Raw genomic sequence first — 25,984 nt, forward strand, 5'->3', positions numbered from 1 at the left:
CAAGTTTTTATATTTTTCAATCTAAAATAAAAACATTTAGGGTTTTTCTTCTATGAAAATAATAATTTTTTTTTTAAAAAGTACTAATGATAACAACAACAACAACAATAATAATAATTCTTAATTTTACCCTACAAATCAAATCTATTTTTGCTTTTCAATAATGATAATATTTTCTACAATTTTATTAATTATTATATGAATAATATTAATTATAATAAATATAATAAAAATAACAATATTTTTTATATTAATTATAATAAAAATTATAATATTTATATCACAATAATAATATTCTTAATATTAATACTTTTAATTATAATAAAGATAATAATATTAGAAAATAAATAATAATATTAAACTTGTTGGCCAAAGATTTTATGATAATAATTGTTTTTTTTTTTTTTAAATTATTAACCATTAATGATAACAACAAGAACAACAACAACAATATATATATATAAACTTTTTTTCTTTATAGGGTTTGTAGACTTAGCCAAACAAGTCTCCAACCTCTAGGAACGTCTACAGAACCTAGGTGTAGGTCAAAATAGACCTAGGGGAACGGGTTTGCAGACCCTAGGCGCGTAGGTCTGCAAACCTGCTCGCCTGGAAGTGCAGCCTTCCCATGCTCCACCAAACAAATTTACTATTTTTTGTTGTGGGGTTTGCAGCCAAATATTTGAGATCTATAGCCTCACCATACCCTACAAAATAATATAATTCACAGTAAAATCATAGTTTATAATAATTCATGTTACAGTATAAAATAATACAATTCTCAATAAAAATACTTACAATTCATAATAATTCATACTACAATAAAATATTAATTCCTTCTGGTTATAGTTATTTGCGAAGCATATAATGAAGTATAAAAGTACTAAAGTGTCATTGCACAATAAGTGGTAGGCACAGTTTCGTTGCACTATAAAATAAATTAACTAGTCTATGCAAAAAGACAAACAGGTACAATAAATACTATTTGTTTCTTTCGGATTTTTTTCTTTTAAATACTCAAGGACGTAACCCTACATAAAAAAAAATATTAATAACAATGTGTTTTCCTTGCATAATATACATAAAATGTTTTTCGTGTTTTGTTTCCCGATTTTTATCACTAATTTTTTTTAAGAAACTGCATATCTAAATTCAATTAACTTTATTTATAGAAAAAAACCTCTAAATTCTGATTATAAAGAGTATATTATTGATGTGCATATCAACCACAGCTTTCTTAAATATTTTTTTGTTTTCTAGAAAAAAAGTATAAAAAAATTATAATAATTATTATTTTTCAGAATATTTCTCACTTAAAAAGTATTAAAATAATACTTTTTTATTATTTATAAAAAATATTATTAAAAAAAAAGATTTAAAATCATAAAAATAATAATTTAAAATAATCTTTATGTTGTGTGGCAACAACAAAACGCAACGCAAATTATTGGAGAGGAGGCCCATGATCACGTGAAAAGGGGCAACGGACTCTCAGTGTGTGTTTGTTTGAGAGATGAAGGTTAAGGTTTGGATGTGGAACTCACTAAAAAGACTATAAAAAACAAGAAAAATAAGTTTTTTATGATCGAATTTTATACATAAATAAATTATACCCAACCACAATCTCGAATATAAAAACTAAAACAAACACACTATCACAGCATCAATCAGTTCTACAAGAGGCCCCCTCATGAACCCGTTTCCAAGGCACAACCACAGCTGATTTCTTTCTTTATTTTTATCTCCACAAAAGGAAGAAGAAGAATCTTGCTTCTTTCATCCATAGGATTCAATGTCCTCCACCCACTCCGCCACTGAAGATCCCTTTTCAACTCCACCGCCGGCCAGTCGTGGTGAGATTCCTCATTCTCTATCCTTAATAATTATCTGTGCTCACGGTTTAAGTGATGAAACACTCTCAATATGTGCTGTACACCCACGTCTTGGGCTGTTAAAAAACTACAAATTACATTAATAATGATTTCTTAGCGTAGTCTTACCTCATTATATATCCTCATTAATATATATCATCCATGGCTGCGTTAATTAATAAAAACTAATTAATTTATTATCATTTTAAAAAAACAGGGGGAAATGGATACATAGCAACAACAAATTACATTTTCAGATTCACTTCACTCTTTGGCCCTCCGCAGCTTCACCGAGACAACCTCCAAAAAGCACTCGTTCTCTTCACTTTCTCCCCCTATTTTCGAAACAAAAAAATATTGCTAGATTCTAAAAGTGGTCCCTCGAATCATTATGGGATCTGAAAGGTTAATTGCACGTTTATTATTGTGTTCCAAATATAAGGTGGACAAAATTTATTATTTTTTTATATATTTTAATTTGATAATATTAAAAGTAATTTTTTAAAAATAAAAAATATATATTATTTTAATATATTTCTAAATAAAAAAAAACTTTATAAAACAACTATTACCATAATTTCTAACGCCCTTTAAATCCTTTCAATATCAATCATTCAAATTTTATTGTCTCCACTTATTAATCTAATTATGATACTAAAAAAAATAAAAATAAACTATACTTTGCTAGATCCTAGACTATATATATATATATATATCCACTCTTAAAAATATAAAAAACCCTGGTTTATCAATATAAAAAAACCCCATATACGAGGGATCAGAGACCCAAGAAGAGCATCGCAGGAGAGTTTTATGGCACAGCAAATAAGTGACGCAGCAGAAAGGCAGAGCTTATGACCGTAGATCCAAGACCTTTTCAAAATTTTGCATTGCCGTCGAGGGTTCTTAAGTTTTCGTTTTCGTTTTCGTTTTCATCACCATCATCTCATTTCAAAATCTGTTCTTTTTAAACAAATCACTAAAAGAGAACCCATTTTGCTTTTCCTTCCTGTTAAAGAAAGTTCCTTTCAACAATGGCTACTCATATTACGATACCCTTTCTTTTTTTTTTTAAGAAGAAGAATCGTTTCTTTTTGGTTTTGTTTGCTTTCCCCTCTTTCTTTCTTTCTTTTTTTTTTTTTAACTATTTTATTGATTGTCACTTTTTTTTTAATGTTTTGGAGATTATATATATGGCGTGCATTACGTCGATTTTGGACTTACATTGGTTTTTGTTTCTGGGCTTGTCAGTGGAAGAACGCGATATTCAGAAGAAGTATTGGATGGATAACATTTCTGATTTGAGTGACAATGCAATGATGCGTGACTCGAAAGCATCTGAACTTGACAAGGAAGAAAGACCTGAGGTACACTTCTCTTTACTGCTTCAAAAAATGCTCCTTTCCTTTTTGTTTTTTTATGTACATGGGAATGTTATATGAGTAACGAATTGTAAAATGATCGTTCAAGATCCCTGCTTCAGATGTTCTTTGACGCCAAAATTATGCTCTTTCATCTTGATTATGTAAATTTTAACAGAAAATTGTTCCTTTAGATATTCTTCTTCAAAATACGTTAAAATGATATTTTTAGTTCATTGATGAATATGTATCTTCATTGTGAATTCTTCATGCTTTTAGATCATTGATTGCTGTTATGGTTTATATAGTTTTCTGAAACTTAACTAATTGGGGGTATGCACAGATACTTTCTCTGCTTCCACCTTATGAAGGAAAAACAGTTTTGGAACTCGGAGCTGGTATTGGCCGTTTCACCGGCGAATTAGCTCAGAAGGCTGGCCAAGTTGTGGCTTTGGACTTCATTGAGAGTGCAATAAAAAAGGTGACTGTGGCCCTCCATATGTATACACAGAAAGAGCTTTTTGTTTATCCCTGTTAAACTGGATGTATATAGTTATTTCTAGATTTCTGTTCTAGTTTTATCGTATTTTCTTTCCCCTATCTTCTAATTGCAGAATGAAAATATCAACGGACACTATAAGAATGTCAAGTTTATGTGCGCTGATGTGACATCCCCGGATCTGAATATTTCAGAGGGGTCGGTGGATTTGATATTCTCAAATTGGCTTCTCATGTATCTCTCTGACAAAGAGGTGAACGTTCCTAATCCTTATTCCTACTTGTTATTTAATTTCACAATATGCTTATGGATTTGCTAGTAATTCAGCTTAAGGTTGCACCAGTCTATATATGAAGTATCCTACATAAATATTGTGTGATTTTTTCTTTGGCTCGTTATTTTCTCAATGCCTTCTTTTGTAGTCTTTGTGATGGTTCATCAGGTGTCTTCTTGTTCTTTGAAACTGGTGCAGTCTTTGTGGTTGCAAGTTAGTTTTCTCTAGTACCCTTCTCTACAACTCTGATAATGACTCTGTCTCTTGTGTTTTGTTAACATGGATTGCAGGTGGAGAATCTGGTAGAAATGATGGTCAAATGGTTGAAGGTTGATGGGTTTATTTTCTTCAGAGAGTCTTGTTTTCATCAATCTGGAGATTCTAAGCGAAAATACAACCCAACCCATTACCGGGAACCCGGATTCTACACAAGGGTTTGATTCTTGTTGAAATATTCTTTGAAAGGACTCCACGCTTTGGTAAGTGAACATGTGTGATGAGCTAGAAAATTATTGTTTATATCTGTTATATGTATGATAGCACCACTCAGGTTCAAATGTTTATTGAACCAGTAATATTCTAAGTTTCAGGAGATAAAATGAATATAGATTGATGATTCCTAATTGGCTGTTGTTGTTCCCTCGATATAGGTGATTTGTGGTCATTTTTTCAGTTAACCTTATAGGTTGTAAGCAATAACTAACAAGATCTTCATGAAGTTTTGAAAGAGTAGCCATGAACTTACGACACATAAACATTATACATATATACTGTATTGCAGGTGTTTAAAGAATGCCATACACGTGATGGGTCTGGAAATTCTTTCGAACTCTCTCTTATTGGCTGCAAATGCATCTCAGCTTATGTGAAAAACAAAAAGAACCAGAATCAGGCAATGAAACTAGATCATTTGATTTTGTTCCTTTGAGGCTTAATTAGATGGGTTAATTGACAAGATGCAATACTTGCTTGGTGCAGATTTGTTGGATATGGCAGAAAGTTAGTTCATATGAGGATAAGGGGTTCCAGCGATTCTTAGATAATGTTCAGTATAAATCCAATGGCATATTACGTTATGAGCGTGTCTTTCACCAGCACAGGAATTATAGCATTATTACATCCATTCGATCAAGTCAACGATGATAATCAGACAACTCCCATCACAAGGTCTCTCCTTCCAGCAGCGGCCAGAAGCTACAACTCTCTTCAATGAAAAGTCTTCTCTAAATTACAACATAACACACCAGCACAAGAGTCTTCACTCTCCTTTACAACCACTGCACCAACCCTTTATCTCCAATTCTTGATACAAAATCCAACGGGTCTCATCCGGGTTTTCCTGAGTCGCCCGGGTTATGGGTTGACCTGCCAAGTTGACTGAATTGTAGCCCTAGCCGGTATTTTATTAAACCCAAACCGGTTCAGCTACCAGGTCAACCGGATTCCAGGTCAACCCACTGGTTTGGGTCAGGTTTAATAACTATGGTATTTACAGTTCACAAGGTTTTTTTTTTTTGTTGAGGGGAGATACTAAAATGTAATTTCACCCTTATAATATTTTGAGCTATATTATCCTTAAAATTATATGTATTAGATCAATATAAAATACTAAAAAACCCTTTAATCACTTAAAAAATCCAAAATCATGCCAAATAAAAATAATTATTGAGTTGCAATCACATGTATCATTATGTTATAAGGAGAGAAACTAACTCCATTGAATTCTCCTATCTAAGACAAACCAATTGACTTCAAATACGACTCTTTTAGTGGTTGAAAAGTGGTGGTAGAAAATTCTCTCTCATCATTATTTTCCAGAAACTTTCCCACTTTTTTTTTTTATTGAGATACAAGTGTTACATGGATATTGTTATCTCATGTTGTGAAATGTTTGGTCAAGTCCTTTATTCAAAACCAAAACGTTACTAATATGTTAGCAGTAAATACATAGATCTTGATAGACTTGGGTTGGATATTTTTTTGAAAAAAATTATTAATTATAATATGATAATAATAATAATAATATTTTCTCTTTATTATGTGAAAAAAACAAATAAAAGAAAAAAAAATTACAGCATTGGGTCCTGTTGGGGGTAGGACCCAATGTTGCTTGATGGGTCCTCCTGACCGCATAACCCAATGCTATAGGATCCTGTTGGCATCAATACCTAACGTTCTTGGATCCTGGTGCAGTAATATCCAACGACCCAACCATAATTTTTTTACTTACAAACAACAAAGACAACACCCCCTGAGCATTACAATATCTATAATACAAATAATAATATTATTAATATTATTAATAATATTAAACTCACACATGTTTAAGTGGATCTGACTGTAACACCCGGCTCAAGAGCTTTGGATTCATTTTAAATGTCAGGCCCAAAAGCTGTGGATCTAGTTACAACGCCGGACCTATTAGAATCGAGTCAAGATGTTGAACCCATTTGCCTTGGTTCGGTCGCCTCACCCAAGTGTCTTGGGCTAGGCAGTGCTGTAAGACCCAGGAGACTTGGATCTGCCTTTCCCAAGCAACTTCAGTCAAGTGCACCTTTCCAGCCCCAAGTTTCTTGTGTCTGCAAGGGAATATCAAATCAAAGTTAATAATAAAAGTAAAAATAAAAATAATAACAACAATTGATTTTACCTTTAAAATCAAATCTATTTTTTTCGATAATAATAATATTTATTGTAAATTTAATAATGATAATAATTAACTTATCTATTCAAGTTCTTATATTTTTTTAATATTTTTATTAATATATGGTTTTTCTTTGATGGTAATAATAATTGTTTTTCAATTTACTAATGATAACAATATAATATTAGTAATAATATTTAATTTGTTTGCCTAAGTTCTTATATATTTTAATCTTTTTTTAAAAACAAATTATGGTTTTTCTTTGATGGTTATAATAATTTTTTTTTTCAATTTACTAATAACAATAAATAATAATAATGATAATAATAATAATTCTTAATTTTACCGTTCAAATCAAATTTATTATTATTTTTAAATATTAATAATATTTTTTTCAAATGTATTAATTATTATATTATTAATATTAATAATAGTCATAATAATAATATTTTTAATATAAATAATAGTATTTTTAATATTAATTATAATAAAAGTAATAATATTTATAAGAGAAATAATATTATTTTTAATATGAATAATAATATTAAACTTACCCATGTTTAAGTGGGTCTGACTGCAACATATGCCCAAAAGCTTTGGGCGCCTCGAGCTCTAGTTGTGGCTGCAACGCCAAACCCATTAAACTTGGATCAAGATGTCATATCCATTTGCCTTAGGTCTGGATGCTTGACCCAAGCGTTTTTTATCAGACGGTGTTGCAAGTCCCAAGGGACTTGGATCTGTGCTCCTGTCACGCCAAAGCAATTTGGGTTTGGTACATCTTTCAAGTGCTAAGTTTCTTGATTCTAGAAGGGGATGTCAAACCCAAGTTAATAATAATAATAATAATAATTGATTTTAACCTTAAAATCAAATCTATGTTTTTTTTCCCATAGTAATAATATTTATTGTAAATTTAATAATATTTATAATATTTATAATAATATTTAATTTGTCTGCCCTAGTTCTTATATTTTTTAATCTTTTTATATAAAAAAAAATCTATGATTTTTCTTTGATGGTAATAATTTTTTTTTAATTTACTAATAATAATAATAATAATTCTCCCGTGGTTGCTGGCCAAGTCCACAGGAGTCCTGGACTTGGCAGGAGACCTTGTTCGGGGTACGTGGACTTGTTGCAGAACCTCGACATAGGTCAAAAGAGAATCAATGGGCGAGTTTGCACTCAACGTGCTAATCTACAGACCCTAAGCGCACGGTTTTGCAACCCACTTGAACAGGTCTGCACCCACTGCCCGGGTATACAACCCTTGCACGAGAGCCTACAGACCTGCTCCCATGTGTCTGCAGCTAGGTGCATGTGGCCAGTCCCTATCACCTGGGCTGGGCAAACCCACTACCAGGTGTCTATATCCAAGTTCTTATATTTTTCAATCTTAAAAAAAATATATGATTTTTCTTTGATGGAAATAATAATTTTATTAAAATTTGTTTTTACTAATGATGATAATAACAACAATAATAGTGATATTAATTCTTAATTTTACCCTACAAATCAAATCTATTTTTGCTTTTCAATATTTATAATATTTTCTACAAATTTATTAATTATTATATGAATAATATTAATTATAATCAAAATTATAATATTTATAATAAAAATAATGCTATTTGTAATATTAATAATATTAATTATAATAAAAATCATAACATTTATATCACACTAATAATATTGTTAATACCAATACTTTTAATTATAATTAAGATAATAATATTTAAAATACAAATAATAATATTTATCATATTAATAATATTATTAAACATGTCTAGCCAAAGATTTTATAGTAATAATGTTTTTTTTTTAAATATTAACTATTAATGATAATAATAATAATTGTTATTATATATATATATATATATATATATATATATATATTTTCATTTTTCTTTTATGCAGGGTTTGTAGACTCAACCGGACAAGTCTCCAACCTCTTAGGGGGTCTGAAGAACTCAGGTGTAGGTCAGAAGAGATCCAGGAGAGAAGGTATGCAGCTTATGCCTAGGGTCTGCAATCTTACTACGCCCCATCAAACAAATTTGCTACTCTTTGATGCGGATGCTTGGAATATGTAATTTTACTATATCCCACCAAATAATATAATACGTAGTAAAAGTAGGTCAAAATCTATAATAATTTCTGCTACAATAGAAAATAATGCAATTCATGGTAAAAACACTTATAATTCATAATAACTTACGTTGCAATAAAATATTAATCCTATCTATGCAAAAAGTACTAAGGTCTTTTTTTTAATTAATATGGGTATTTGGGCTACCTTGCGCATACTTCGACTAATTTTACATGTTCTAAAGTTAACAACCATGTCAGTCTTTGATAACCATTATATTAACAACCATAAAATTCAAACTAAAAAAAAATTAATCCAAAGCTTTTAACAGTAAACCTATTCAGTACTAAAGTTTCGTTGCACAACCAGTGGAAGGCACAGTTTCGTTGCACTATAAAATAAATTAACTAGACCTGTCTATGCAAAAAGACAAACAGGTACAATAAATACTATTTGTTTCTTTCGGATTTTTTTTGTCTTTTAAATACTCAAGGACGTAACCCTACATAAATAATAATAATAATAACAACAATGTGTTTTCCTTGCATAACATACATAAAATGTTTTTAGTGTTTGTTTTCGATTTTTATCACTAATTTTTGTAAGAAACTGCATATCTAAATGCAATTAACTTTATTTATAAAAAAAACCCTCTAAATTCTGATTATAATATAAATATAGAGCGCAGTGAATATAAAAGAACATACTATTTTTTTATTGGGTACGTGATCAATTTATTTGCACACACATTATTCAAAACCAAAACGTTACTAATATGTTAGCAGTAAATACATAGGTCTTGATAGACTTGGGTTGAATGTACTTTATTTTTTATAATAAAATCATATTAATTTTGAGAAATTATTTAATTTTTGTAAAGAAATTATGCAGGAATATTTCCCAACTTATAGGACAATCTTCTAAGAAAAATTATCATTATTACAAAAACATTATCATCTTAAAGGATTGACGTGGTGATTGAGTTATACTTATTTCTTTGATTTTTAGATTTTAGGTATAATTTGGAAACACGGTGCAAACAAGTTCTATAAAAATTTAATTTAAATTTTTTAAAAATATTTATATTTTTTTTATGTTTTGGATTATTTTGATGCGCTAATCTAAAAAATAATTTTTAAAAATTTAAAAAACATTATTTTATTTCAACATGAAAAATACTTCAAAAAACAACCGCAATCACACTTTCAAAAACAGGTACCAACATTTAGGTGAATTTATTAAATTTAATTGATTATATTAAATTGATATAAGGGATATGGGCTTCAAAATATCTTAAGATAAAAATTAATTTTGATCTGTGCAAAACTAGTTTGGGATTGATAATAATAAAATTATATTAATGCATATTAAAGTTTGTGGCTCCTAAAATAACATGAATTTGATGATAATTACAAAATTAGATCATGATAGTGTAATTATTTCTTTTTATATAAAAAAAAATGGAGGATTTGTACCAACCGTCGAAAAAAACAAACCTTAATGAAAAAACCACAAACATTAAAATATCAAGATTGAAAGCTGAATCATTGATGTGCATATCAACCACACCTTTCTTAAATATTTTTTTTGTCTCTAAAAAAAAATAGGAAAAAATTATAATAATTATTACTTTTTAAAATATTTTTTACTTAAAAAGTATTAAAAAAATATTTTTTTATTATTTATAAAAAATTATTATTAATAAAAAAATGTATTAAAACGTTTTAAAATCATGAAAATAATAATTTAAAATAATCTTTATGCTGTGTGGCAACAAAAAAACGCAAAGCAAATTATTGGAGAGTAGGGCCATGATCACGTGGAAAGGGGCAGCGGACTGACTCAACACAGCATCAATCAGTTCTATAAGAGGCCCCTCATGGAACCGTTTCGAAGCCACAACCACAGCTGATTTCTCTCTTTATTTTTATCTCCACAAAAGGAAGACGAAGAATCTTGCTTCTTTCATCCATAGGATTCAATGTCCTCCACCCACTCCGCCACTGAAGATCCCTTTTCAATTCCACCGCCGGCCAGTCGTGGTGAGATTCCTCATTCTCTATCCTTAATAATAGTTGACTTTCAATATGTGCTGTACACCCACGTCTTTGGCTGTTAAAAAACTACAAATTACACATATGATGATTTCTTAGCGTAGTCTTACCTCATGTTTTCGCAACTGGATTAATATATATCATCCATGGCTGCGTTATGCAAGAATTTGTCCCGCAGAGTTTGCCCTAACCGTTCCCTTGCTCCAGCCATGATGGCCCTAGCTCCCCAGGAACTGATGAACTGTGCTCATCCTTAAGACACCACATGTTTCTGTAAATCACACCATTACCGACAATCCCAAGTAATAATCGATTATAATGACACGGGGAGCTTACAAGTTAGCAAACTAACACGAGGATGATCTGATGATCACTAAACCCACAAGGATGATTTATCTATTGGTTTCATACGTACGCGAATTCTCATTCATGCTGTAAATCTCACTTCCCTCTCTCTCTCTCTCTCTCTCTCTCTCTCTATATATATATATATATATATATATATATATATATATATATTAACAAAAACACTTATTAATTCTCACACTTATCACAGCATGTTTATTTATGAAAAATATTGAAAAAAAAAATCATGTTTTAATCTATTCAAAGCAATGGTGGTTGCACACTTTCTCTATAATTTCTTAAAATGAAAAAGGGCACGCCCCCGAATTTGATGAAAAGATGATGATTCGTGGAAGAGTACACAAATTGCGAAGGAAACATATTAATTTGTTATTCGATGAAGTATATATGTGTTTATAGTTGTTTTTTTTTTTTAAAGAATTTTTAGTTGAAAATATTTTAAAATACTATTTTTTTTATTTGTGATAATAGATCAAAACCATAAAAAAAAAAATTAATTTATTATCATTTTAAATAAAAAATCAGATTTTTGTTTTTAAAAAGAGGAAAATGGATACGTAGCAACAACAGATTAGGAAAGTAATAATTGATGGTAGGTGGCAAGTGTCTATAAGCTCACGTGATACCATCAACAAATTACATCTTCAGATTCGCTTCACTCTTTGGCCCTTCGCAGCTTCACCGAGTCAACCTCCAAAGGCACTCGTTCTCTTAACTTTGTCCCCCTATTTTCGGAAAAATAAAATAAAAAATATTGCTAGATTCTAAAAGTGGTCCCTCGAATCATTGTGGGATCTGAAATATAATTATCACATATTAATTCCACGTTTACTATTATTATTATTATTATTATTATTATTATGTTTCAAATATAATTATCGTGATAAAATTTTAATTTTAATTCTTTTAAAAAATTATTGATTAATATATGATATCAAAATAATTTTTAAAAATAAAAAAAATTGTTTTAATTTATTTTCAAGCAAGATATATTTTATAAAATAATTGTTACCACACTCTGAAATACTTTTTAAATCTTTTTAATAACAATCATTCAAATTTTACTGGCTACACTTATTAATTTAATTTTGACACTAAAAAAATAAAAAATAAATTATACTATGCTGGATCCTAGACCTCTTATATATATATATATATTCCAATTGATATGGCTCTCTTTTTGTAATTAAATTTTGAATATAATTATTAGAGTTTTAACTTCAAGACTGCCTAAAGGTTATATAATTATAATTATGTCCTTTGCAAACGTAGTTGTTTAACCCAAAAATAAAGTATAGATATTATTAAGTAAATAATTGGCAGTATCATCATGCATGCAATAAGCCAAAAGAGGCAGTATATAAAAAAACCCCTGGTTTATCAATATAAAAAACCCCCACATACCAGGTATCAGAAACCCAAGCTGAGCATCGCAGGAGAGTTTTATAGCATAGCAAATAAGTGACGCAGCAGAAAGGCAGAGCTTATGACCGTAGATCCAGGACCTTTTCAAAATCTTGCATTGCCGTCGAGGGTTCTTAAGTTTTCGTTTTCGTTTTCGTTTTTCATCACCATCATCTCCTTTCAAAATCTTTTCTTTTTAAACAAAACACTCAGAGAACCCATTTTGCTTTTCCTTCTTGTTAAAGAAAGTTCCTTTCAACAATGGCTACTCATGGTACGATACCCTTTTTTTTTTTTTTGAAGAATCGTTTCGTTTAGGTTTTGTTTGCTTTCCCCTCTTTTTTTTTTTTTTAACTATTTTATGTATTGTCACTTTTGTTTTTAATGTTTTGGAGATTATATATATGGCGTGCATTACGTCGATATTGGACTTACATTGGTTTTTGTTTCTGGGTTTGTCAGTGGAAGAACGTGATATTCAGAAGAAGTATTGGATGGATAACACTTCTGATTTGAGTGTGAATGCAATGATGCTTGACTCGAAAGCATCTGAACTTGACAAGGAAGAAAGACCTGAGGTAGACTTCTCTTTACTGCTTCAAAAAATGCTCCTTTCCTTTTTGTTTTATTATGTACATGGGAATGTTGTGTGTGTGTAATTGTTTTTTGTTTGGTTTCAATCCCAATCCTGTTTACTTAATCTTTAGTACATTGGTATTTGGCAGCATTAATTGTGGAGTAATGAATTGTAAAATGATCGTTCAAGATCCCTGCTTCAGATGTTCTTTAACGCCAAAATTATGTCTTTCATCTTGATTATGTAAATTTTAACAGAAATTGTTCCTTTAGATATTGTTCTTCAAAATACGTTAAAATGATATTGTTAGTTCATTGATGAATATGTATCTTCATTTTGAATTCTTCATGCTTTTAGATCACTGATTGCTGTTATGGTTTATATAGTTTTCTGAAACTTAACTAATTGGGGGTATGCACAGGTACTTTCTCTGCTTCCACCTTATGATGGAAAAACAGTTTTGGAACTCGGAGCTGGTATTGGCCGTTTCACCGGGGAATTAGCACAGAAGGCTGGCCAAGTTGTGGCTTTGGACTTCATTGAGAGTGCAATAAAAAAGGTGCACTTTTTGTTTATGCCTGTTAAACTGGATGTATATAGTTATTTCTAGATTTCTGTTCTAGTTTTATCGTATTTTCTTTCCCCTATCTTCTAATTGCAGAATGAAAATATCAACGGACACTATAAGAATGTCAAGTTTATGTGCGCTGATGTGACATCCCCGGATCTGAATATTTCAGAGGGGTCGGTGGATTTGATATTCTCAAATTGGCTTCTCATGTATCTCTCTGACAAAGAGGTGAACGTTCCTAATCCTTATTCCTACTTGTTATTTAATTTCACAATATGCTTATGGATTTGCTAGTAATTCAGCTTAAGGTTGCACCAGTCTATATATGAAGTATCCTACATAAATATTGTGTGATTTTTTCATTGGCTTGTTATTTCTCAATGCCTTCTTTTGTAGTCTTTGTGATGGCTCATCAGGCGTCTTGTTGTTCTTTGAAACTGGTGTAGTCTTTGTGGTTGCAAGTTAGTTTTCTCTAGTACCCTTCTCTACAACTCTGATGATGACTCTGTCTCTTTTGTATTGTTAACATGGATTGCAGGTGGAGAATCTGGTAGAAAGGATGGTCAAATGGGTGAAGGTTGATGGGTATATTTTCTTCAGAGAGTCTTGTTTTCATCAATCTGGAGATTCTAAGCGAAAATACAACCCAACCCATTACCGGGAACCCAGATTCTACACAAGGGTTTGATTCTTGTTGAAATATTATTTGAAAGGACTCCACGCTTTGTTAAGTGAACATGTGTGATGAGCTAGAAAATTATTGTTTATATCAGTTATATGTATGATAGCACCACTCAGGTTCAAATGTTTATTGAACCAGTAATATTCTAAGTTTCAGGAGATAAAATGAATATAGATTGATGATTCCTAATTGGCTGTTGTTGTTCCCTCGATATAGGTGATTTGTGGTCATTTTTTCAGTTAACCTTATAGGTTGTAAGCAATAACAAACAAGATCTTCATGAAGTTTTGAAAGAGTAGCCATGAACTTACGACACATAAACATTATACACATATACTGTATTGCAGGTGTTTAAAGAATGCCATACACCTGATGGGTCTGGAAATTCTTTCGAACTCTCTCTTATTGGCTGCAAATGCATCTCAGCTTATGTGAAAAACAAAAAGAACCAGAATCAGGCAATGAAACTAGATCATTTGATTTTGTTCCTTTGAGGCTTCGTTAGATGGGTTAATTGACAAGATGCAATACTTGCTTGGTGCAGATTTGTTGGATATGGCAGAAAGTTAGTTCATATGAGGATAAGGGGTTCCAGCGATTCTTAGATAATGTTCAGTATAAATCCAATGGCATATTACGTTATGAGCGTGTCTTTGGACAAGGTTATGTGAGTACAGGAGGAATTGGTACGCTACCGTTCCATTCTTTTCTTTCTCCACCTTCCCAGTTGGGGGAAAAAGCTATAAGTTGCCTTTTTCTACTAAGTTTGAAATTGCAACCTGAAAGCCAAGCACCTGCATAGACAATGTTCTTCTATCGTCACCCCTTTCCTTATTGAGCATACCAAGGGAAAATTTTTGTGAACTATCTTAATGGCCTACCATATGAATATATTTCTTTTCAAAGAGTTCAATGCAAAAGTTCTTTCTCATACATGTTCTTTCTCAATCCTGAATATCTATCAGATTAGTTCATTGATCGCTTCTTCCTGTTCTTGCATTACTGTTTCTAAATGCATATTTGTATCTGTGCAGAAACAACTAAGGAATTTGTGGGAAGACTGGATCTTAAGCCTGGCCAGAAAGTCCTGGATGTTGGCTGTGGGATTGGGGGAGGTGACTTTTACATGGCTGAGAACTTTGATGTGGAGGTTGTAGGCATTGACCTCTCCATAAATATGATTTCGTTTGCCCTTGAACGTGCCATTGGGCTCAAATGTTCTGTGGAGTTTGAAGTTGCTGATTGTACTACAAAGACATATCCTGACAACACATTTGATGTTATCTACAGCCGTGACACCATTTTGCACATTCAAGTAAGAATTCTCAGATGTTTCTGCAAAGTAGCTTTTGATTTGTGAAGATTGGAGAGTTGGCTTTCTTTGGCAGCACGCCGTTTTTCTCTCTGTTTTGCTAGAAGTTACTAGTCGATTTGTGATACTGCTTTCAGTGCTGTTCCTCGGATAGAACTTTTCCACTCTGTTATATTTGTTCTTGAAAAACACAGGCTCCTTGACCTGCATAAAGCCTGATTTATGTGAACGTTTCGGGACTACGAGTGGTATAAAAAAGTCTTTACAATTCTTGCATGGTGCTTAATTTGCTTTATTGTTAGAACCTGCCTGTCTGCCTGTATTCCTATCCTTGATTAATTTTACTTCATGAACTACCATGTCTCAGGACAAACCTGCATTATTTAGATCTTTCTTCAAGTGGTTGAAGCCTGGAGGTAAGGTACTCATCAGTGATTACTGCAAGTGTGCTGGAACTCCATCACCAGAATTTGCCGAGTACATTAAACAGAGAGGATATGATCTTCATGATGTAAAAGCATATGGCCAGGTATATTTGCATCTGAAATCATTTGTTGTTGCCAGACTTGTGCTTTTTGGTTCCCAATTCCTAAAATGTCTGAGGAATGATATGCAGATGCTTAGGGATGCTGGTTTTGATGAGGTCGTTGCAGAGGACCGAACTGATCAGGTTTGCCACAGATCAACCATTCCCTTGCATCCTCATTGATTTAGTATTTAATCGGCCTTCGAAATCTGAATTATTTTGTTACTTCTGCCTTCAGTTCAACAAAGTTCTGCAAAGGGAGTTAAATGCTATAGAGAAGGACAAGGATGAGTTCATCCACGACTTTTCCGAAGTGAGTTTACCTTCATTCGTTTAATCCCGAAGTCTTAGATGCTGATTTTCTTTAATTTTAGGCAACTCACTTGACCTTTATCCATTCCAGGGGGACTATAATGATATAGTTGGTGGATGGAAGGCAAAGCTGATAAGGAGTTCATCAGGGGAGCAGCGATGGGGCCTGTTCATCGCCAAGAAAAAATGATTATTGGCTCTCTTACAATCTCTACGTCTATCATGTTGAATAAGTGTTGTTGATGTCTTCGTTTCTAATTGTATGATTTCAGCCGATGTGGCTAATGTGTGAACTAAGCTAGCTTTTTCTAGCGTCTTAATAATATAAATGATCCCATCGTTTGTATTCATTGAGAATTTTCCTGACTGGGCAGCAACTTCCTCCAACAGATATGTTCTTGTCTCTAGGATATCCTAGAACTCATGGAGACTGCAATGATGCATTACCCATAAATGTGAGAAAAAAAAAAAAAACTGTAATTTGAAACTTGCAACTAAATTCAATATAATCGTATACCTTCAATAGAGAGCTCACAGTTAGCGTGTATGTGTGTATATATTTTCTTTCAGGAAGTATATAGAAAGCAAAACATAGAAAAGTTACTTGAAATATTCTTCTTCTTTTTCTGTGATGTTTAGAAAAAAAAAAAAAAAAAAAAAGAGAGAGAGAAAGAATAAATAGAAAAAGACAACAATATTCTTAGAGACTTAAAATTAGTTGTAAATAGATAAAAGGTATTGGAGTAATTAAATAAAAGCTTTATAAGTATAAATACGGCAGTTAATATATATATATATATATATATATATATATATATATATATATATATATATATATCTGACTTGAGAGAGAGTTAGAGAGAATCGGCAATGAGTAGAAGAAGAAGAGAAAAAGAAATAGGATTGTGGAAATTATATAATTAAAATAAGATTTATGTGTGTAATTATGGTTTTTAGCCTTGATTTCTTGGTTTAATTAAGATTTATGGTTTGAATTCGTATTTCAACGAGTTTAAAAGTACATCAATAACACAAACACAATTAGATCAATTATATTACAATTAATCTTACATGAAGTTAAAGAATCAATCTTTAAACAACACCTCAGTTGTGTTAGGGGTCATATTTCTTTGTTTATGGTCTAATATGTGTCTACGGAAAGTAATATGCTAAAGAACTAATTAATATGATTGGATAAAGAATGGAAAATTTCTCAACTACTGCAAAAATTATATTTTGGTCAGATGACAAAATGAATGATCACTTTAGTGACGGAGCCATGTAGAGATAAAAGGTAGCAGTTGCCCCTTTAATTTTTTTTTTAATATTTTTTATATTAAGATATTAATATAATAGTTTGATGAGGGTTTGAAACACGTAAAGAAAAGTGAAAAGTTATTATTGACTTATATTTTAATATAATATATAATATATATTTCCAGCTTATTTATTTAAAATTCTCTTTTTTCTTTCTTTTCCTTTAACTAACTATGAGAGAGCCCTTTTTTTTTTAAGCCACTGTTGCCTACCTCTCTCTCTCTTATACAAATTTCTCTTCAAATCCAAATAAACAAGAAATTGTTTTTGCTTTATATTTTAGGTAAATTTCTTTCATGTTTTTTATTTATTTCATTGTTTAATTTTAGTTTTATTTTCTTATAATGAATTATTAAAAATATTAAGATTTATGATAATTTAGGAGTTTTGATGTGAATGTCTAAAAATATGTTCAGAATAAATGTTTGAATTTACTAATTTAATAAATTAAATGTTTCTTTTTTTATTATAAATGTATAAATTAATGCTCATGCAAAACCACTATTCTTGACATCTCTTGTATTAACAGAGTAGATTATTGGAATTATTTAACTAAGGTCTCTTAATTTACTATAATCATGGATTAATTATTTAATTGAGTTCTTTTAATTTACAATGTATAAAATGGAAAATTTTTCAATTATTAGAAAAATTATATTTTGGTCGGAACTTGGCTACGCACAAAATGCAATTATCACTCTTCTGTACATTGCTTTACAGGAAAGACATACAGCTATAAATGTTCAAGTTTCATCTGCCGTTGCATTCTATGTTGCTTCGACTCTTGATTTTGCCTTGGAGTATCCGTATTTAATATTAGAGTATAGATATTTGAACACTCAAATTGGTGATAGTCCTAGAATTAAAGATGTTTAGAAATAAAGTTAATATATTAAACAATCGATTAATTTTTTAGTTCAAACAATTTGTATGAATGTGAGAAATTTTAGATATTTAAATCTGTAACTTTGTAAAGAGAGATGGTGCAATGATATTTTAGAGAGGGTACTCCTAAAATATGTATGCTGAAAGTACTAAGAATAAAGAGATTGTGCACTTTGAGCTTGAAGGATTCATGGTGTATTTATAGTTCATAAGTTTTTTTTTGTGAAAGAGAAATGCTAAAGTGTAATTTCACCCTTGTAATATTTTGAGCTATATTATCTTCAAAATTATATGTATTAGATCAATATAAAATACTAAAGGATCCTCTAATCACTTAAAAAAAATCCAAAATCAAGCCAAATAAAAATAATTATTGAGTTGCAATCACATGTATCTGTATGTTTTAAGGGCAGAAACTAACTCCATTGAATTCTCCTCTTTAAGACGAACCAATTGACTTCAAATTCAACTATTTTAGTGGTCGAAAAGTGGTGGTAGAAAATTCTCTCTCATCATTATTTTCTAGAAACTTGCCCACATTTTCCTTTATTGAGATACAAGTGTTGCATGGATGTTGTTATCTCGTATTGTGAGATGTTTGGTCAAGTCCTATAATGAGAGAAATCCTTGTTTTGTGTTGCCGAAACATGCGCTTAAGATAAATGAAGTTAGCAACCGAAACAAGTCTCTTTTGCTACTGCTGCAATCATAATCGCAAACTAGATCTTTAATGTAAATGTAAATAGAAATAGATATTAAGACCTAAAACAACGGGAATAAAATTTTGAAGGGTGTAATTAAAATTAATTTTAAAGTGATAACAAAACTATAAGAAAGAAAAAGTCTCATGGGTCAATGATGAAAATTTGGTTATGAAAAGTGATGTAAACAATGAAATGTGAAAAAGACTACATGCTATCAATAGTAAAATACACCCTGTTATTAGTTTATTTGTTAATTATAGGTAAAGGAGGTTGAACATGCACAGTTGATTATTCTAAATTGCATTGAAAAAAATAAAATTATCTCAAATTTTGAGTGTCTTATCATTGATTCCTTTTTTTTTTCTCTAATGACTAACATCATATTATGTTATATATTATAACTAAAAAAATTGGACATTCATCATAGAATTTACTTTGCACTTTTTCATTATTTTACTATAGATTGCATAGTGCAATCAATAATGATCTTTTTTATTGTTCTTTTGTCATTGAAAAAATTACACAATACGTGGCCATTGAACTTTATTTCTTTTTAATTTCACCGACCAATGTTATATTGGCAAGTTTTATATTTTAGGAATTAATTAAAATTTGATTTTATAAGATATAATTTTATGTTATAGTTAAAAAATTAAAACAATGAGCACCAAAATAAACATAAAAAATCCTTTTTAGTTTAGTTCTTGAAGTTTTAGTGTCCTAAAATTTGGTTCTTATTTTTTAGGTTTTTAAGTTTTGACTCTAAGCTTTATTTTATTCACGTTTTAGTTCATAGATGTTATGAGAGGAAAGGTAAAGTATTTAGTTGGTCCTAGTCCGGCCATAATAAAATTTAATCTTGGTTTCAATGAGCTGATGTTAAAGAGGGAAGTTTAATGGATGTTGGTTGCCTTTTAAGCATGTTGGACAAAAACATATTAGGGCCTTATAATATGGTTTTTTTAATATTATTATTTTAGAGTGATTTAGAGGGTGTTTTGAGTTGAAAATGAGCTTATTGAGATCTTTAGAATAACCTAAAAATTGAGTTTTGAAAGTAAAAAAACACAACCTTGATTTTCTAGCCAATAAAGTTTATTAAAAAAGAATTATAGCAAACAATACAAGATTTGTTGTCATTTTTATATAAAACAAAAACAAGGAAATGAGAGATTTACCTCAACCAATAATTTTCCCATCTGAAATTTAAATTTAAATTATAAGAATTCCTGTAAATATTTATTTTAATTGTCTTGAGATTTTATTAAAAAACAATGTTGTTAATAACAAAAGAGTTTTTTTTTGTTAAAACAAAACAAAAGGCATAAATAAAGAGTGAGGACTTCAATTTAAAAGATACACTTTCTCATTCAAAACTTTAGTGAATATTTATTTTAATTTCTAGAAAATTAAATAAATGGACTAGCCTTCTATGACCAAGCGTGCTACGACTTTTACTTCTAAAACTAATTATGAAGGTATAGGCTTCCAAGCACAGCAATTTCTGTTCTTTTTTTTTATTTATTATTTATGGTTAATTTTATTTTTTTAATTAGGTGTCTTATTTAATATTATATTTATTATTTTTTAAATTGATTAATTTAACTTAAAATAGTAATAAATCTTTTTAATAATTTCTATAATTTTATAATACCTTTAAGAGATTATTATAATTTGTCTTTATATTTTTTAGTTAAATTTAAGATAAATAAGTTGTATTTGCATTATAAATTTATATGAACAAAAACATGTGTACTTAATAACCATAGTAAATCCTCAAGATATATATAAAAAATATGTAAAATGAAAAAGGACGGTCAAGGTAAATTATTTGTATTTGTATTTATCTTTTACTTTTTATAAAGAAAAACTAACGTCCCACTCGATCCAATCTTTAATTAGCATTTCTATTTTTTTCAAGTTATTAATTAATATATATTTTTAATTTATTAGATAAAATATAGACAGTATCTTTGTATTTCTTGGTTAACAAATTTCTTGATATAAAAAATTACTTCTATAATTTTGATGTTGTTTTATGTTATGTTTGAAATTAATTTAAAATCCTCACTTAAAGTATTTACATCCATGCTCCTTATTTTCTAGCTAAATTTTAGCTAAAGCAGCTAAAAAAGTCATTTTAACTATCTCTTAAAAAAAACAATCACATATATATTCTCTAAAATAGTGAGTTATGAGTATTTTATTATTTTACTATTATTCACATTATATGTGAGGTGAATATTTAAGTATATGTTATTTCACATTGTTGATTGTTTTCAAATTATGTTAATGAATTTTCTAATTATTCAATGATATTTTTGAAAATTAGTTCTTTTATTATAGTAGAAATAAAAAATTAATAAATAGAAAATGAATACACTTAAAGACATAATAAAAATTTAAACAACGCATACTAATTAAAACTACTATTACATCATTTATCTAATATTTTCATTTGACGCATCTTATAATATTCAACCAAATATTGAAGACATGCTTATATATTTCTCTCTTTCTCTTATTATTGTTTCAATAAAAGGTTTTCTTGCATAATAATAATATTATCTGTCTCTTATTTCAATTTGGAGATACATTACTGCAAAAAAAGAAACACATTAATGCCCATTAATTGACATCTTATATATTCTTTTATAGTAAATTTACTATAAAGTGCTAAAGCATTTTGTAATGGCTTCATCCACTTCCCAAAGGGTGCCCACAGAATACTCAAATAAGATGAAACTGTGGTCTTCGTTATAGTTTTATAGTCCATTGCTTAGCCATTATGCGGACCTTTTTTTTTCTTTTTTTTAATATATATATATATATATATATGCCAAACAGAAGAAGAACAATGGAACAATCTGTACACGGACATTGTTGAATTGGTTGTGGGATTTTCTCCATGAAGTTTCATGGACGAGTAGTTTTTTGTTTACAAAGATCACATAGAATAATATTGGGGGTTTGCTTTGTTGGAAAACAATGTCTTTTGGATTGTGTAGCCCATGCTTACCTCAAAATCCATGACTAGCACCTTTTTATGGCACCATAATCCCCTAAGTTATATTTTAGGCACTCTTTTTCTTTTTATAAGAGTTTCTACAATGGCTGAGCAAAAATCAAGGCCGTCAACTCGATTTCTACCGAGTAGAGGTTGCAGCTGGAGCTTCGAAACCTTTCCGAGTAAGCAGAACAAATGGTCCGAAGATCTCCCACATGTTTTTTTGCTGACGATATGATGTTATTTGCAGAAGCGAGTACCAATCAAATGGGAAAAATCATGTCTTGCTTGAACGAGTTATGTGTTTGCATCAGGTCAGAAGTTCAGTGTTAGCAAAACTAATTTATTTTTCCCCGGAAATGTGACGGTGTCGCTACCTAGAAGCAGCAGCAGGGATTGTGGTTTTAGGAGAACCGAGGACTCGGGCAAATACTTGGGAGTTCCTCTACTGCATATAGCAGCGTATCACGAAGCAAATCCATGGATACCTCCTTGAGAATATGCAGAAGAAGCTGGCTAGATGGAAGTCTAATAACCTCTCACTAGGAGGACGTCGTACGTATTACACTCTGCAAATCAGCTCGATCCACCATTCCTCTTTATCCAATGCTTCTTAAGAGTATCTGTAATGAGATAGAAAAGATTTGCCGGAGGTTTCTGCAAAATTTGGTCGCAGGCATGCCAAGGTGCGAGCTGGTGATCAATAGGAAGAAAACAATGTGTTCGATTTTGGACCCTTATTTTTAGGTTTAATAATTTCATTTTCTTGAGTATTCTTTTTTAATAAATATTGTTTTTTATCCCCTTAATCAAGGGTTTGATAAAACTACTATAAGATTCAAGCCCATTTCAATCTTCAATCTCCAAGATCATGTCATCAATATGCTAGGGTTGATGGCATTGTGTCAAAGAGAGATCATGTTATGGCCAAATAATGAATGGACCACACCATCGTACTATTAAAAGACTTGAGGAAATCAACTGGGTTGATAATTATGCACCTTTAATGCACCTCCCCACGCTCACACAAACTGTCTCATCTCAGGCATTCATGCTACCTTTTGTAATGGGCCATGCTATGCAGAAGCCTAGCTAGACCTGCTTTCACTGTCTACTGCATAAAACCTAGACATAAACTTGAGAAAGGTTTGCTTCCACGAGTTAAATGCGAGTTTACTAATAGTAGATCATCCAAATTTAATATATATATATATATATATATATATATATATATATATATATATATATATATATATATATATATCGAAGATTGTCCATGAGCAGCCATTAGAACCACAGAAGCTATCAATATCCATACAGCTAGGAGGAGGTCATCCACAATGTACTTGATAAATGTATATCAGGCATGTTATTGGTTGACTGTATATTCTTCTTGATCCCATTTGTTTTCCTAAATCATACTTATATGACACAATTGACACATGAACATGATCGATGTTATGAAATGAAACATGGTTTGTAGGGGTATTTTAGCACATGCCGTTAATGTCTATTTTTAAAAAAACAAAAAACAAAAATGGAATCATAGGTAACCTTAGTCTATACTAGCCGTCCACCCGTAATATGCCATGGGATATTTTTTTTTATATTAAAAATAGTGTTGGTGTAGCATAAATATATTTTTAAAAAGAAAGAAAATTATGAAACCAATTAAAAACCGGATTGTATCACATAAGATGTTTTCATTTTAAATAAATAATAAAAAATGGATAATTACAACAAATAGATAAAATTAAAAACAATGATAACCATAACTACTGGAAAAAATAATTTTGTAAACAAGAAGCAAGCCAACTCAAGTTAACATGTCAAACACGTGATCTAGATCATGAGATTGAGATGACCCAGTGAAAAAAAAATGTAAAAAATCATAAAGCTAAAAAGAAAATAAGAAAAAACATAATAAAAAAACTCATATTAACTTTTTAAACTCATAATTCAAGGCATTAGACCAAAAACACTATATCTAGAAAAACCACAAAGCCCAATTATCAATTAATTAAATATTGGAGGATTAGCTTGAAAAAAAAATCAATTACATAAATGAATCCTAAATAAAAAATAACAATTAAAAAAAATCAAAATCAAAATTGAAATACAAAACATATTTTATTTTTGATTGAATGGTGATATTGAAAAGAAAAATTAATTAAACAAAAGGACAAAAAAACAATCAAAAGAATACTGATCAAAATTGAAAAAAATTTGATTAAAGGGTTAAATTGAAAAGAAAAATCAATTCAAATAAAATCCCAAAACAAATAATCAAAAGAATGAATATTAAATTGGAAAAAATAATATATAGAAAATTGGGATGGAAGAATGAGATTGAAAACAAATAAAACTTCTACAAAAAAGCCAAGGATAAAAATTAAAAAACAAAATAATAAGGACTAAAATTGAAATATCAACAACAAAGGGGGCCAAACTGTAATGTTTTAGGGAGGTGAAAGAAAAGAAAAGAAAAAGCCTTTGACAACAAACCGGACCTCCACTACCAATATAAGCTACTCCATCAAGAAGAGGACGCGATGACAATTCCAACAGCACAACATAAGGATATTTTTGGATGCAAGAGGTGCATGTACCCTAACTTTTTTTATCAATTACCAAATTGCCCCTAAGTTGACTTGATAATAACAAAAAAAAAAAACCATTCTGAAAAGACAAAAAAGCCATTTGACACTAGTTTTTATTTTTTTTTTGCTTTTTAAGAGTATTTTGGTATTTTCTCTATGCTTTTTATTTATTTTTATTTTTTATATTTGGTCAAATACTAAATTGCTCCTTAGCAAAAAAAACATTGTGAAAATACATAAAATGCCCATTGATGTCAATTTTAGTTTTTTTTGCTTCCAATAGTATTTCAGTTGTTTCATTGTGTAATTAAAATTAAAAAATATTTATTTATCCTCAATCATTTTGGTAATAACTAATGAGCCCTCACTAGTCAAAGTTGGTCGCATTTAGATATCTTTTGGCTACTCCCTCTATTTATGGCCTCATTGTAACCTATAACCCCCTCTTTCTTTTGACTTTCTAACATAAAAAGCCTTTTTCCTTAATTGGATTGAAGATCGAATTGATTATGGGAACATGAGTTTAATTAGTCAATTTATTAGTGAACAAGGAAAATTATTATCTAGACGACCTAAATTATATGATTGAACAAATCCTCTTTTATCTGTTACTGATTGAGGACTCCTTTTACTTTTCCTTCTTCATGTTCCAATTCATATTTTTTATAAAGAGATCTTTTATCAATGATAGAAAAATATTCATTTTTCATAATATCTAAGATTGAGAATTGTGTAAGAAAGAGTTCTTTCTTTTGACTTTCAAAGTGAGTGCTAAATATTTGGTTTGCATGAGCAGGCTTCGTAAAATCAAGTAGCCAATAGAATAAGTGATGTAGTATAATCTATATTGTATTTTTTTTTAGTTATTTTATCTTTTTATTGGATGACATATGCATTCTGAAATTTTCCATAATGTATTCTCAATA

The 25,984-nt window shown here is 30.1% G+C and overlaps 2 protein-coding genes across 4 annotated transcripts; both read left to right on the forward strand.

Moving 5' to 3' along the window:
- Nucleotides 1-1,725: 1,725 nt before the first annotated feature.
- On the forward strand, nucleotides 1,726-16,895 carry LOC118051013 (phosphoethanolamine N-methyltransferase 2). Of its 3 annotated transcripts, none has more exons than XM_035061516.1 (12): nucleotides 1,726-1,853; nucleotides 13,028-13,143; nucleotides 13,564-13,701; nucleotides 13,804-13,941; nucleotides 14,252-14,395; nucleotides 14,743-14,853; nucleotides 14,940-15,081; nucleotides 15,430-15,710; nucleotides 16,075-16,236; nucleotides 16,324-16,377; nucleotides 16,472-16,546; nucleotides 16,637-16,895. In XM_035061516.1, exons 1-12 carry the CDS (start codon nucleotides 1,793-1,795, stop codon nucleotides 16,733-16,735), a joined length of 1,521 nt encoding a protein of 506 aa, XP_034917407.1. In that variant the 5' UTR covers nucleotides 1,726-1,792; the 3' UTR covers nucleotides 16,736-16,895. The 3 variants fall into 3 exon arrangements, with proteins under 3 accessions (XP_034917407.1, XP_034917406.1, XP_034917408.1); XM_035061515.2 differs by lacking the exon at nucleotides 1,726-1,853 and adding an exon at nucleotides 10,646-10,783; XM_035061517.2 differs by lacking the exon at nucleotides 1,726-1,853 and adding an exon at nucleotides 12,557-12,839.
- Nucleotides 2,681-5,412, forward strand: LOC118051014 (phosphoethanolamine N-methyltransferase 1). Its single transcript, XM_035061518.2, has 6 exons — nucleotides 2,681-3,238; nucleotides 3,576-3,713; nucleotides 3,847-3,984; nucleotides 4,296-4,439; nucleotides 4,787-4,897; nucleotides 4,984-5,412. The coding sequence occupies exons 1-6, from the start codon at nucleotides 2,906-2,908 to the stop codon at nucleotides 5,146-5,148; spliced, it is 1,029 nt and encodes a 342-aa protein (XP_034917409.2). The 5' UTR covers nucleotides 2,681-2,905; the 3' UTR covers nucleotides 5,149-5,412.
- Nucleotides 16,896-25,984: the final 9,089 nt, after the last annotated feature.

Source organism: Populus alba, chromosome 15 (assembly GCF_005239225.2).
Source record: "Populus alba chromosome 15, ASM523922v2, whole genome shotgun sequence".
Classification (NCBI taxonomy): Eukaryota; Viridiplantae; Streptophyta; class Magnoliopsida; order Malpighiales; family Salicaceae; genus Populus; species Populus alba.

Excerpts from the sequence above, each read along its gene's own strand:
- LOC118051013 (XM_035061516.1), top strand. The coding sequence starts at position 1,793 with ATGTCCTCCACCCACTCCGCCACTGAAGATCCCTTTTCAACTCCACCG. Across the intron at positions 13,942-14,251 it reads TGTATCTCTCTGACAAAGAG|GTGGAGAATCTGGTAGAAAG; the intron begins GTGAACGTTCCT and ends CATGGATTGCAG. Across the intron at positions 16,378-16,471 it reads CAGAGGACCGAACTGATCAG|TTCAACAAAGTTCTGCAAAG; the intron begins GTTTGCCACAGA and ends TTCTGCCTTCAG.
- LOC118051014 (XM_035061518.2), top strand. The coding sequence starts at position 2,906 with ATGGCTACTCATATTACGATACCCTTTCTTTTTTTTTTTAAGAAGAAG. Across the intron at positions 3,239-3,575 it reads ACAAGGAAGAAAGACCTGAG|ATACTTTCTCTGCTTCCACC; the intron begins GTACACTTCTCT and ends GGGTATGCACAG. Across the intron at positions 4,440-4,786 it reads AACCCGGATTCTACACAAGG|GTGTTTAAAGAATGCCATAC; the intron begins GTTTGATTCTTG and ends ACTGTATTGCAG.